Here is a 14,786-nt window from a genome sequence, read left to right on the forward strand (position 1 = left end):
TTCATGACCTCTTGCAGGATTCAAGCTTTACTAGTCTTCTAAACCTCCATTATGCCCATGGTGCTTCTTTATTATGTATATTTTTTGTGCTGCATGGCAGTTGTTACTGGAGAAAATCTTTAAATAAGTTAATAACATATCAGTTTGTCAGAAGTAAACCAGAGATATTTGGATATTACAGGCAGTTTTGCCAAGTATTTAACAGTCATTGTCTAAATGACTAGGTCAGTCACAATTTCCTTTAAATTTCCCAATGATGGGCTGCACGTTCCCGTGAAATCAAGCCTTACGCAACAGAACACAGTACATAAAACAATTAAGTACTTCCAGGTCAAATAAATGTAGCTTTGGCAAGCTCCTTTTATTTAAATAATGTACTTTTGTTTTATCATTTGGGAGCAGCTAAGGTGATTTCTTCATATTTCATAGTCTAATTGTCACATTAAATGGTTTGATACTGGTGAGTATATGTAAGCTCTGTCAGCAGGACTTAAATCCTGATTTAACCAAAATGTGTTTAGTAGGAGTGAGTCTGTATATCAGATTCAGCCTTAAGACTGTTGGTATTTAAGCTGATTTAGAGGAGGTGAGTATATTTTTCATATTTAAGATCTAAATTCTAAAGTTGTATGTAGACTGCACACAGTATGCTTTAAATTCTCAGCTTTTTTTTGCTTTACAATTTTAGTTAATCAGAATATGTGAAAAATATGTGCAGCAGGGAATCTGTTACGTTCATTTTTTAGAAGTTAGTACGTTAAAAACCTTTGGTATAAGTTTATATTTGAAGCAATGCTCTCAGTATGTGAAATGTAGCTGGCTAGTATTTTTATGTGTGCCTGTTAGTTTGAATGCATGATGCTGATCTGTTTTTTGTCCTAGCTGACGGTTATTATATCCTAATGGGTGCAACCCTGCACTAATGATCCTTGTGTATATAAATTCTTCTTCTTGTGAGCAGACACCATAGGCAACATAAAAATGTTTGCCTCAATTTCCCTGCAAAAAAGGATCTCAGAAACCAGACTTGGCCAAGTAACAGATTTTTTAAAGGTAGAGGAACCCAATAAAATTACCAGCTTTTCACAGCATGACTCTACTTCCTTTTGACATATTGTGAGGTGTAGGTGAAATATTCTAACTGAACTGACAGTGTAAGGAAGACAGCTAACTAGAAAGCAAGATGAAAGTAAAAACCACCGATGATGATTGATATCGTAATAGCTATTAATTGTTTTGAAGCCTCTTTTGTAGATTTATGATACTTCACCTATATTACACTCACATAGGCCAGATATAATGATATTTAAAGCAGTAAAATATCATGGTTAAATTCACCATATCAGGAAGAGCATTTTGAAAAACATACCAAGGTTTGTATAAATTTTGATAAAGTTAATACACATATGATTAAAAGTTGGTTTTGTTTTTCATATAAAAATTAAAAAGCTTTTGTAACTTTAAGTGAAAATCAAAATAATTACTTTCTTTGATCTAGTGCAATGGATTTTAAGCTGCCCTAATTCAAGTTAATTTGCACAAAATACTGTGAATTTATTGCATGTGCCATATTTTATGAATAAGAATATGAAGACACCTGTGAATTTGGGGTCTTCTTCCAGCTTTTCAGAATCAATGCTTGTTTTAAAAAAATGGCCTGATCTTCATAAATTTGCATGTTTTCATTTTTGTCTTCTGCTCCAAATGTGCATGGCATTCAGTTCAATCAGTTTGAATGAAAAAAAAAAAGACTAAGACATTAAAATGTATAAAGATGAAATAAAGCAGGTTACGTGGATTTTGGCAGTACTTCTGACTTAGTGGGAATGTGTCTCCACATACATTGACATCTGTACAGCTGTATGGCTTGATTTTTAACTGCAGTTGTCTGTCTCTTCATTGCAAATAATAGCAGTACAGGTTCTATAGCAAGTAAATCAGAAAATATTTTCTGAGTACTTGTATACAATCACGTGTTCTCTCCAAGAGAGAGAATAACTCATGTCAATATCTCTTAAAATTGATTGTTACTAATTCTATAAAAAATGTGGTTTAGCAGATTGTATTTCAGTAGTTTTATCACAAACACTTTTTGTTTTGTATTCAGCTAGGTGTGTAACTCTTGATATTCTCATTAAAGTGGGTTCTTAGCCAACTACTTCCTGTCATCATAATAGATCTGTACATAAAAATTTGACTATCAGTTACATGCTTTGCATTTCTAATAGAAGTTTAAATTGCCTCCAATAAGTTGTTTTTTCTAAAAAGCTCTGGACAAGTAAATTTCTCCTTGTAAGCAGGTATCAGAATATGCTAAAATAGGATAAAAGTTAAACCACAAGGGGAAGTTTCTGAACTCAGTATGCATATTGTTAATCTTAAAAATTAAATATATTTGACTGTGAAACCAATTTGCCAAGAGATTTCCCATCTCCTAGGTTCTTTTGAAATTTTATTGGATGATACAGAAGATGGTGTGACTCTTGGAACTGTCTTGCAGGAGATAAGAGATAATCTCATAAATTCAAACCCTATGGATTTTTCTTTAAACAAAGATTTTTATCAGTCTCAACAGTTCAGGCTTTACATTTGGTTACAGTCTGGAGGGTTTTGTATCTTTCCAGTAAGACAAAAATGGTTGGAAATACTGCTTTTTTCATTGATACTGTCTTCTGTGTAATTCTTTACTTCTAACCTAGATGTAATGTCAACAGATGGAATCATAATTGACAGGCAGAATTTTAAGGCATTCTAAATGTCACTGGACCTTTTAATAAAATTAATTAGCCTGCCACAGAGAAAATTTACTAGCCTGCTGGTTAATTTCACAATGTAAAATCATGGGGTAGGTGGTAGAGCAGACGAAAGCTTATTACATTTAAATAATTATTTAAAGATGTCTGCCTTGCCCCTTTCAAACATGGATTGCAAGTGCAGCAAGAGCTTTTAAAATCTTCTAAATTCATAAGCAATCAAGGATCATTTGAGGAAATATAGTTGAATTAAAAGTTATCAGATAGTAGCTAATGACATCTCACTGGTTATGTGCTTGATTCTTTTGGGATTAATGTTCTCAGTAATATATAAGCAAAAGTCATGAGTTCGAAAATTGTGCCTAGTCCCCTTATGAATCTTGAGGAAAAGCTGCTTTCAAAAAATTTAAACATCCGTAGTTACTTCCATTCCATTGCACATCTCTTGGCTTACTGGAATTAAACATTAGAGAGTGTTAGAAAGCACCATGAAGCAATCCCATTTAATCTTCAGAGGAGTTCCAGTACATTGCCTGAATTGTAGTAGGATTTGCAAATGTTGGAAGCACCTGTGTCATATATTCCAAACACAGTAGTATTTGGAACTAAGACAGGAAACGTTTTGAGACATCTCATTTTTAGTAATGAAACATAATTAATCACTGAAGAGTATACTTCATGTGTGTCTGTGTGGTATTGAAAAGTATTTATCTGTAAATTGTTCTGTGGTTAGTTTTCTATTAGATAAAGCTAACTTAAATATGAACTCGTTGAAGATAACTTAAGAACTGTAGGACAATCTTTTGTGCTTGCAAATTTATAACTTGCAAACTTTGAAAGCTTGTCTACTTCCCTACTTACCAAGATTGCTAGCTCCTAGACAAGCATATTTTGCCGATTTCCCAGGCACACAGGGAGACTTAATAACCCTCACTCTCAATTCCTTCCTATCCAGCCTTCTAAGCTCATGTGAAATCTGTACTGTTCGTTGTCTGGTATCAGTTGTCCTCATGTTCTCCTGCCTGGCCAGCTAGACAATCAACTGGCCACTTGACTAGTCACATCTTTGACTGCTGATTATATTGGAGAGAAAAAGTAGAACTCCATTCTCCTGAGACAGAGTTTATAGAACATTGTTGCAGGAGTGCTGTGATTTGACATCAGAACAAAAATAAAATACCGAAAATAAAAAAAATATTAACTGGGTCCATATATGTTCTGTGTCTAGGTTGGAACCCTTTGGTACATTTCGCAGGAAGAAGAATTGAAGTCTTAATTTATGTTTTCCAGTGTCTAACTTGTGTTTGCATTCTATACAGCTATATTGTGTGTTGATGACTCCGTAGTAGATCTGGAGACACTGGAAGCCCTATATGAAAATGTAAGTAAAGGTGGGGTAAAAATGTGGTTAATCACCGAAGTATTTTGGGCACAGACTTTAGGCTGCTCAGGGAACTAGTGAGTAAGGTCCCCTGAGAAAATGCTTATGAAGATTCTGGGGTCCATCAGTGCAGATTATTTTTCAAACACCACCTCATGAAGGGCACAGGAGCAGGCAGTTCTTAAATGTCGGAACTCAAGCAGATGAAGCAGAAATCTGGCTTGACTGAGCTGGGATCTTCTTTTGGAGCCAAGGCAAAAAAAGAAGGTGTATGCCCTGTGGAAGCAAGTTCAGCTGATGTGAGAGGAATACAGAGATGCTGCTTGCCACTCTAGGGGAGAATTTGTGGAGCCAAAGCTCAGCTGGACAGTCCTGTGGGGGACAATAAAAGAGGTTTTTTAAATATGTTAATGGCAAAAGGCAGTATAAAAATAATATCAGCTGGTTACAGGATGAGGATGGCCACTTCACAAACAGGGACATAGACAAACATAGACACATGGTTTCCTTGCCTCTGTCTTCAACACCGATGATGGGCTAAAGGGCTCCCAGTACCCTGAGCTGGATGACCATGGTTGTGAGATCGATCAGCTCCCAGTCAACTCTGAACTTGTGTGGGATGTGCTGCTCCATATATCCCTATATGTCTATGGGGCCTGATGGAATTCATCCAAGAATATCCAAAGAGCTAGATGATGTCAGTATGAGGCCTTTTTGTGATGATTTTTAAATGCTCTTGGGAATCTAGAGAGGTTCCAGTCAACTGGAAGTGTTTAGACAATGCTCTCAGGCATATGGTGTCTTGGGGTGTCCTGTGCAGGGCCAGGAGCTGGATTCAATGATCCTGATGGGTCCCTTTCAAATCAACGTATTTGGTGATTCTATGACCACAGGAAGCCAGTTGATGTAATCTGTTTGGATTCCAGTAAATATGTTGATGCTGTCTCTCACAGTATCCTGTTGGATAAAAAGTCCAGCACACAGCTGGATAAACACATCCTGTGGTGAGTGAGCAGCTGACGCACAGGTCAGGTGCAAAGGATTATAGCGAAGGCAGGGACATCAGACTGGTGACCTGTCACTAGTGGGGTTCTGCAGGGCTCTGTCCTAGGCCCTGTGCTCTTCAGCATCTTCATTTACAACTTGGACACAGGACTGGAATATGTATTAGGTAAGTTTGATGACGGTCCTAAATTGGGAGGAGCCACTGACACCCTTGAAGGCAGAGAGGCCTTGACAAATCCAAGGGTTGTGCAATCACTAACCACATGAAGTTTAAAAAAGACAAGTGACAATTTCTGCACCTGGGATGGAGCAACTCTGGGGAATGAAACACTGGAGGAAAACTCTGTGGAAAAGGGACCTGGTGGTTCTGGTCAATGGCAAGTTGAACATGAGCCAGCCCTGTCAGCCGGGAGGGCCAACCCTGTCCTGGGGTTCATCAGGCACAGCTTGACCAGCAAGTCAAGGGAAGGGATTGTCCTGGTCTGCTCTGCACTGGGGCGGCCTCACCTCGAGTGCTGGGGGCAGTTCTGAGAGTCTCAGTGTAAGAAAGACATAAAGTGTTAGAGAGCATCCAAAAGAGAGCTGTGAAGATTGTGAAAGACCTTGAGGGGAGGACATACAAGGAGCAGCTGAGGTCACTTGGCCTGTCAACCTGGAAAAGACTGAAGGAAGACCTCATGGCTGCCTTCGGCTTCTCCACAAGGCGAAGATCTTCTCTTTGTGGTGACAGTGATAGGACCTGAGGGAATGGCCTGAACTCATGTCAGGGTACATTTAGGTTAGGTATTAGAGAAAGGTTCTTCACCCAGAGGGTGTTTGGGCACTGGAACAGGCTTCCTGGAGAACTGGTCACAGAATCAGCCTGACAGAGTTCAAGAAGTATTTCAACAACATTCTTTGGCACATAATGTGACTCTTGGGAGTGGTCCTGTGTGGTAAATGGCATATAAGGCACTGATGGAGTTTATCATAGGTCTTTAAGCATCGCTCTTTTGCATAGTCTAAATGTTTCTTAGTGAGAAAAACATAATTGCTGCTTGCAGGCAAACAGGTAAAGTAGTTTATTAATTTCTTATTAATTAGTAACTAATTAGTTTATATCAATTCACTCAGAGAGCACAAAAGGATGAACTGGAGAAAATCAAGCAATATTATCAGACTTCAAAAGAGGAGGAACTGAAGCTTCTGGATAAACCAGAACAGTAAGATTATTTTTTTTAATAGCTTGTCATTATAAAATGTAGTCCTTTGATTATATGTTGAAAGCAGTTTTGATACATAATTCTTGGTAATTATGAGCTTTTCTAAAATTACAAACTTTGTGTATTTCAAGGCACAATGAAAAATTTGCCTTTATCACCAAACTTTTTTCAGACATGACAGAGTTTACTACATCAACTTTGACCACCAGAACTGATAAAATATATAGCCTTGAATCAATAAGAATTTTTGTTTCTATTCTCACATTTGTAAAAGACTTATCCTTCCCTTAGAGCATTTCTGGTTAAATGAATATTGCATAAATCAGGGCCAGACTGATTTTGGTTGTTAATTATTTGCAAGAACTGCATGAACAGAGGGTATGGGCTGATCTATGGGCAAAGACACCTTGTACACTCTGGTCAAGTTCCCTGAAGACCTCAAAGACTGATGTCACAGTTCCTCTCCTGCAGCTGTTGTGGCCAGTGGCAACTGTTAGGATGAAAAAGTGAGATGTTGCTTCTTCTGTTGTAATACACCTTAGACCAATGTGAAAGAATTCTCAAGAATTTATTAACAGAACGGTAATCCTGAATTTTATTTCTGTGTATACATTTGACTTCAGATGTTGGCCTACCAGTGTTTTTTGTCTTCTGCTACTTCACTGCTTTTTTCTTTTGTACTCTTATCCTCTTCAATTCTTCCTTCCCAGAGGCCTCTCTTTCATCTTGCTTCCTTTTCCATCTTGTTTGTTCTTGTCTTTTCTGCTGTAAGTAGAACAGTAGAACTTCTGTGGTGTAAAAAAGTGTAGGTGGAGGAAGAACTGAAAGAGAGATAATACACATTGGTTAATGTCAGAATTACTGGATTTTTATTTCTTTTTTTTTCCCATTAGAATGTTAGTACTGAAGAACAGATGGTTTTTCTTTTTCTCCTTACATGAGGCAGCTAAATACTCATTTTTGTCTGCACACTAAGGTATAGGCTAATATTAGGAGATAAGGCTATTTTCTTACTCTTGATGAAGAGAGGCTATTGTTCTTTAGTAGGTCTTAAGAAGAAAAATATCTATAAAGTTTACATGCTAGCTTACTTCTGCATCCCATATTCATGGCTTTCATTGCCTTGGCTTGGGGCATAAGGATACATTGTGTGGCTAGCTGATGTTTTCCAGAGCTTGAATCTTTGGCAGTCTGTTTGTTGTATGTCCAAGTTAAATAAATATGAATGCATTTTGTCTTCTGGAGAATACAAATCTTGTAGAGCTCTAGGGATATAGGAGGTTGTCTTTTTTGTAACTTATAGTGGAGAGAGGTTAATCTTAATTAAATACAAAGTTGGATTTATACTATCATTGTTCCATAATTAAGAACTATAAATAAAGCAGTTATGCTTGGTGGTACACAGTGAAATAATAGGATCAAAGACAAAAGCTATTTTTTATCAATTATTACTCAATGCTCTTTCTGCAAGTCTTAAGTATCCCATTTTACCCTATAATTAAATTACATAGGTTAAGAAAACTGGCTTTTTAAAAGGTAGCTTAAGGGGAAAACAATTTCCTTTATGCACTTCTGTAAATTTTGTTGGACCTTCAAAATAATATGCTTTCTGAAAACTCAGTACATCATATGCCCCTGGCTTTGTTGTCTAAGTCAGCCTCTAAGTCAACCTGACTGCAGAACTGGAGATTTGTTGGAGCTGTGCTTTACTTATTAATGCTCCATAAAAGGTTAAAGACAGAAAAGTGCTAAATTTGTATGAGTGATTAAAAATACTTGCTGTGGGGCATAAGCCTCATGTATTGTCTTTAATGAGGATCAGAACAAAGTGTAAATGAAATAATTTATCAAATGGCTGCACATACTAACAGCAGTCATTCATGTAGTGAAACCTTAGATTTGAGTTCACTGAAGTCTAAAGGAGACCATTATGTACTTGAATTACCAGACAAATAAAGTGGTATCACTGATGTTCTTCTGCACATGTGGTTTTTATTTGTCTTGCTTGTATGTTAAATAAAAAACTGTAAGTATGACAGCAACATAACAATATTCCCCTACATTATGCTTCATGATAATAGCTGTTAAAATGCTAATATTAATTGCCATGATAAAGATTTATATGCAAAATTTGCCACAGTTTGGGGCTTTGCTAGCAGGATACAGTAGCTGTAACTAGTTCCCAAGATAGCACATTTAGTTGTAGTATATTGTCTGTGTAGGCCTCTCCACTGTGAAATAAGTACTAATCTAGGAAAGAGTAACAAAATGTGGTACTGCTTGGAATGTAGTTTGATTCAGGAAGTAGGGAGCAATTTACAATCGCTGTCCCGGTTGTTTCCCAGTTCCTGGTGCCACTTGCTTCTTTTTGAAGACAACTCTGCTTGGATTTCAGTTTGAATTCTGCTGTCGTACGTAGAAGCTTGCAGGAGTAGATACACCTTCTTCCCAAAAAATCATGTCTAAATTTTATATTCTTCAAATGCAGATAAGTGTGATCTCAAAATCAGTTTTACCTCCTTAGAATCAGCCTTCCTTGTCCCCTTCTGCAAGAATACTCTCTTACACTAAAACCATAACGATATGCCTGGCTTGAAAGTTCTCTCAAGTCCTTACCTACAAGATTCTGGTAGGCTAAAGGAGTTTTCAAGTAAATGCATTTTTTATTTACGGGTTTCTGAAAGAGAGGAGTACGATGTACCTCATGGAGATGAACAGCATACTTTCTATGTTTATTTTAGGTCACCAGTATTGTACTGAGAAACCCATCCAACAGCTATGTCACAGCCAAATCATCATTATTTTAAGTTGAAATCATACTTTTTCAGAGTAAAATTGAAATAAGATTTTTATTTTTTTTCTAAAGTTTTGTCCATCTGAGTTGGTGGTTTATCTGTGACAGCCATAGTTTCATGCTATTACTTTTTGTTTAATAGCTACGTTTGTAGTCACTAAGATTCTTTTTTGTGACAGATTTCAGTTATAAATGTTCTGTCTGGATATTTACTCTGGATACTCTGAATTCCAGTGTCTGGAGACATCTTCTTTTTATGCTGATGCTCTTTTAACTCTCGGCACAATGACATTGTATTCGATAGTCAGCCATGTGGGAAATAGTTCTCTTTTCACAGGAAGGCAAGAATATGTGTCATTTGGCTTTATAAATTTGAACTTTTTAATTGTATGTATGTTAGAACTTTAATGAAGCAATTTGGTTTTTCTTTCCTTTGTTTCTCTCACACAAAGTGCAAAATACCCCTTTTTTTTTTTCCTGGCAATACCATTCATTCCCAATAGGAAGCATTTTTATTAATACCAGCTTGGCATTTCTTTTTTCTCACTTCTTAAGTCTAAGAGCCAAGCTGGGCCTCCCTGATACTTCTCTCACAATAGTTTTTTTCATCAGGCAAGAAAGAAAAAGAAACAAAAAAATGGTATTCCAATTAAAACATAGTATTTCACACCAGCCACAGGTGAATTCTGCTGATTTGTTAAAGTTCCTATGTACTCAGCAAAGCCTAGCATGCATGAGAAATGTATAAAGCAGATTTAAACATACTGGTATTATTTATTGTAAAAAATAAATAACTTGGAAAAATTGGATGTGTTGGCTTAAATAATTAAAGTTAAGAAGAATTTAAGCTAATAAATTTAATACTGCATTTCCTATATTCAGTGTGGTAGAAAATATCTCTATGGCATTGCATTAAGGGGAATCCAAGGATATCTGTAGACAGGAGATAAGAAGAATTATGCTAAAGTGATATTTGAGCAAAAGACAAGCTTGCTTCTGGACTTCAAGAAAGCTTGTGTATCTCTGAAATCTTGAATTCAAAACCCAAGAGTAAATTATTGTTATTATATATTGTCATTATAAGGAATGGTAAAACTTCTTGTATTATTAGCCAAGCTCTTATAAATTGATGAAAAGGGGGAATTACTCATGCCTTTGGGATACTTTCATTTGGTGAGGTCTGAACTAGAGTCGTTGAATGTGCTTCTATTTATTTTTATTTACCAAAGAGTTAAAAGACAAAAAGCTGCAGTAGAGTCATGAGGAGTATGTACCTGTGAGGACAGATATAGAGCAGTTGAAGACTTAGTAACTTTGCTGAACAGTGACTGAAGGCAGATATGCTCTGCAGGTATTTTAGAGCTAAATACACAGCTAGGTGTATTCCTGTAAAACATGCTGCTAAATGAGTGAAAGTGTGGTGCAAATTAGAAAAAGAAAATTCATGCTGAGAATCAGAAGAAAGCTGTCACAAGGCATTTTATAATATGAAATAAATTTGTAGGAATATATTGAGTTCTGTATTTCTGAGCACATTTTTAAGGGAAACAAAACTGTGTAAGTTAGTATGTAGGTAGTGCTACAACGATTTTCCTTTTTTTTTTTCAGTGAATGATTTTGGACTGAGATTCTTCTGTTTATTACTGTGTAACTATGATCCTTAATGGACTGATATGATACTGATTAATGTCTTGCCTTTTTCTTGACATTAATAGGATTTTTAATGCATTCTTAGCATAAAGAATATAACAGTTATAAATTCTGTCAGATTTGATTCCAATAGGAAAGAGTGCATGTATATTTTATGATACTGCAAGCTTTGATCCATTATGTACCCCACCAAGAAGAATTATAAAGACTCATGAATATTCTTTTTTCCCCACAGATTTCTCTATGAGTTGTCTCAGATCCCCAACTTTGCAGAACGAGCTCAGTGCATTATCTTCCAGTCGGTTTTCTCTGAAGGGATAACCTCAGTGCACCGGAAGGTAGATATCGTGACTCGTGTTTCCAAGGTAAGTCCTAATGAAAGTCAGATTAAAACTTGAATATATTTTAGAGTATTTCTTTTTTACCATAGGTGAGGAACCTTAATCCTACTTTTACTGGCTTTTTAGGAAATCAAGCTGTAGTAAATTTTTAGCTGCTGAGAAGAACAAAAGGAAGAGGGGAGCGGGAAAGTGAATTGAGTATGATGCCCCATGGAGTACACAGAAAATTATTTGTGTTAAATGTTAGATTTATATTACTTTGCCTATTAAGTAGTGTAATAGATAATCTTCATAAAATAAAAGTTAAATATAAGACAAGCTTAGTACAGGGCCTTGCAAACTGCCTTTTATTTGCATGCCACTGTTGATGCCAATAGATGCTTGTCATGTTCATTAGCTTATTACTTTCCCATGGCATCTATGAATTTCTGTAACCCTAATAATAGCAGAATTTTTAGTAGGGGACAAAGCTCTACCTAATATTTCCATACCATGAAAGACTGAGGACAAGATTTTTAAATTATAACGAATAAATTATGAAAAGTAGAACAAGGTGAAAATTTGGAGAGAAGTTAAACAGTGGCCTAAAGGTCTAATATCCTAATCAGAAAATTAGTTAATTTTAATTTTTTTCTATTTTGAAGATCAGTTTTTGATGTGTTTTGGTTTCACAGAGTACCCATGTTCTATCCCTTTGAATTTATTTGCAATAGAAACGGTTGCTTGTTTTTTTCCTTTCCAAAGGAGGCATTAATTAAGAATCAGTGTTATATGAGGTAGGGAAAGCCATGTTTTCTTCAGTTCACTTATGAGGAGTTCACACTGAGACTGATTTATCCAGTGTATGAGGCTACATAGTTAAGAATTATGCCTGTGGCCTCAGATTGTCAACTGACTGATGTCTTTATATGTAACTCAAAATAATTTACTAGTTCTGCACTGTTTCTAGAACTGTTTTCTGTTCTGAGGTATGTAATTAGTTAGTCCTTAGCCCTCTTATATCTGGATTAAGTATGGATCCAGGAATGTGAATTTTCAAACCCATGAGAAGCAGTCTGAGTCTAACCTGGTGGCAGCAAACATCTCCATTTGACTTGTGCATTATACAAACCCCTAATAAACCACCTCCATGTATGTAAGACTTTTGAAGTCTTCTGAGAATCTTTAGAAATCTTCCATTAGTCTTTTTGTTATTGACGTAGTATTTGATGCCATATAATTTGCTTTGTGTGGATTACATTAAATATAGTATCTTAAGGAGATACAGTCTAAAAAAGTTTCTCTTGAAGTTTTGGTTATTGTACCAGCTTCAGCTTCCCTTACCTACCAAGGTAAAAACAGACAAGAAAAAAACTACAGCAAAAAAAAAAAAAAAAAAGAAAAAAAGAAAAAAAAAAAGAATAACATTTTGTATTAGCAATTAGAATTTTTGTGCCAACCGAATTTACAGACCAGTATCCATTTTTCAGGCTTTGCTGAGCATGAAAAGCGTAAAGGAAATTTTGGGTCTGATTCTGGCTTTTGGAAATTATATGAACGGAGGGAATAGGACCCGAGGTCAAGCTGATGGGTTTGGTTTGGAAATACTCCCCAAACTGAAGGATGTCAAAAGCAGAGTAAGTACTAATGTTTGGTTCAAGATGATTTTTCTGAAGGGATTTTCTTTATTGTTTCTTCATCTGTCAGAAGTTATTCTTTTATTTCTTATTATTCTTACTTGAAAAAGCAAGGTGCTTTGTACAGTTTTCATTCTTTATTCTCCTAGCTTTTCACCTCCCTCTCCTGCATGTGTATGTTTCCTTAATATCTAATTTCTCCTGTTCAGTACTACTAGGATAATTACCTTACGTGAGAACTTCTGTGTGTCTCTTTTATTAGCTGGGACTTAATAACAGTAGGGTAGGGAGAAGTGAGAGAGCACAGACTGTTCAAGTCTTCTCCAATAAATGTCCCCATTCTTTTTTCATGCCCTTATATGAAGGTCGCTCTGTGTGAATAAAAACTCTTTAAAAATCAGGTTTAAAAACAAAATGTCAGTAATTGTTCATTGTAGTGGATACACTAAGAAATTATGTATAAGAGATCAAAGAGATGTCACAACCAACAAGATAGTTTCAGTATTTTTTTTAATTGTCAGTTAAATGGATGTAGGACATGAAGCTTGAGTGGCATGCACAAGAAAAGGCTCATAGATGGCAGTAAATTATTTTGTCAAAAACTGAGAAGCACTAGCTGGTTTTTGATTAGTCATGCTAGGATCAAAGTCAGGCTCAAAGACTAGACACCTTCTGAGACGAGATTACTTTGTTTCTTATTTCAGTAGGGCAGATGAGGAGGTGTTAGGTAATGTAGACAATGGAAACACTGCTCAAAGTAGTTCTTTGCCAGAGCATACCCAGGCACATAGCCTACATGGATGTAGGAAGCAGCAAAGAATAGGAGATAATTTTCTGCTGATGTTGGTGTAGACTTGGAGTGTGAAGAAAAAAAAAAAAATCATGCTCTTCTGCTTTTCTTATGTGAAGTGCTTTCATAACTACAAGAGATGTAGGTTTTAAGCTTTTCTTCCCCATTATACTTCATGTACACAGGAATGCATTTGTAAGACAGGCACTGTAAGCAAAACAGTGTATCTGTGGAGCATTTTTTTTACTTGTGTATTTCATCATTAACAAAGTATGGAAACACATTTAATGAATTATTCAGTGAACAATTCTTTTAATGAAAGCTTTTTCCAAAAGATTTGAGTCCTTTGTCTCCTAAAGACACTGAGGTGCTAGAGCATGTCCAGAGATCAACAAAACTGGTAAAGAGTCTGGAGAACAAGTCTTACAAGGAGCAGCTGAGGAAGCTGGCGTAGTTTATCACCAAGGAAAGGATGCTCAGGTGAAACTTTATAACTCTCTACAACTCCCTGAAAGGAGGCTGTAGCCACGTGGGGGTTGGTGTCTTCTCCCAAGTAATAAACAGTAGGATGAGAGGAAGCAGCCTCAAGTTTTTTCAAGGGAAGTTTAGTTTGAATATTAGGAAAAAATTCTTCACTGAAAGGGTTATAGGGCATTGGAGCAGGCTGCCCAGAGATGTGGTGGAATCAATGACCGTGGAGTCGATTTGAATATAGTTTAGTGATGGACTTGGTGGTGCTGGATTTTCAGTTGGACTCAATGATCTTAAAGGTATTTTCCAAACAAAATGATTCTGTGATTCTAATTCTTCTGTCTTCACTGTGATGGTTCAGCTGTTCCATATAACCACTTTTTTCCCAGTCCTGCTGCATGGACAAGACACAGTACAAACAGCAGCTTAACTAGAACCAGGCCAAGTTTCCCATTACTGAGGCGCTTGTTGGCTGGCTAGCCGCCTTGAAGAAAAATGTAAAACTCAGCTTTGCCTGACTTTTCTCAGTCGAACTGCAAGGTTTCTTGTCACTCTTTTATCTATCTATAAACTTCATAGAATAATAACCTCTGGGACTTTCCAGCGTGGCTGAATTTAGCAAGCATGTTTCAAAATTATGCATTATGAAGAGGAGTAACTGATATAAAATATGACTGTGTAGGACTTGTTCCTTAGAGAAACAAGCTAAAAAATAACATTATTTACAGTTTCCCAGTAGCCAGAATAAATATGTTATTAGCTTAGATGAGTCTTCAAAATGCA

The 14,786-nt window shown here is 36.3% G+C and overlaps 1 protein-coding gene across 1 annotated transcript in view; it reads left to right on the forward strand.

Annotated features, from left to right (window-relative positions):
• Positions 1-14,786, forward strand: part of LOC134551321 (formin-like) — a 130,998-nt gene that overhangs the window by 57,009 nt on the left and 59,203 nt on the right. Inside the window, exons 7-10 of the mRNA XM_063398809.1 lie at positions 4,073-4,134; positions 6,253-6,341; positions 11,021-11,150; positions 12,596-12,742. Of these exons, the coding sequence (XP_063254879.1) occupies positions 4,073-4,134; positions 6,253-6,341; positions 11,021-11,150; positions 12,596-12,742 (428 nt within the window). The remainder of the gene's footprint in view (positions 1-4,072; positions 4,135-6,252; positions 6,342-11,020; positions 11,151-12,595; positions 12,743-14,786) is intronic.

This window comes from Prinia subflava, chromosome 5 (genome assembly GCF_021018805.1).
Source record: "Prinia subflava isolate CZ2003 ecotype Zambia chromosome 5, Cam_Psub_1.2, whole genome shotgun sequence".
In the NCBI taxonomy this organism is placed as follows: domain Eukaryota; kingdom Metazoa; phylum Chordata; class Aves; order Passeriformes; family Cisticolidae; genus Prinia; species Prinia subflava.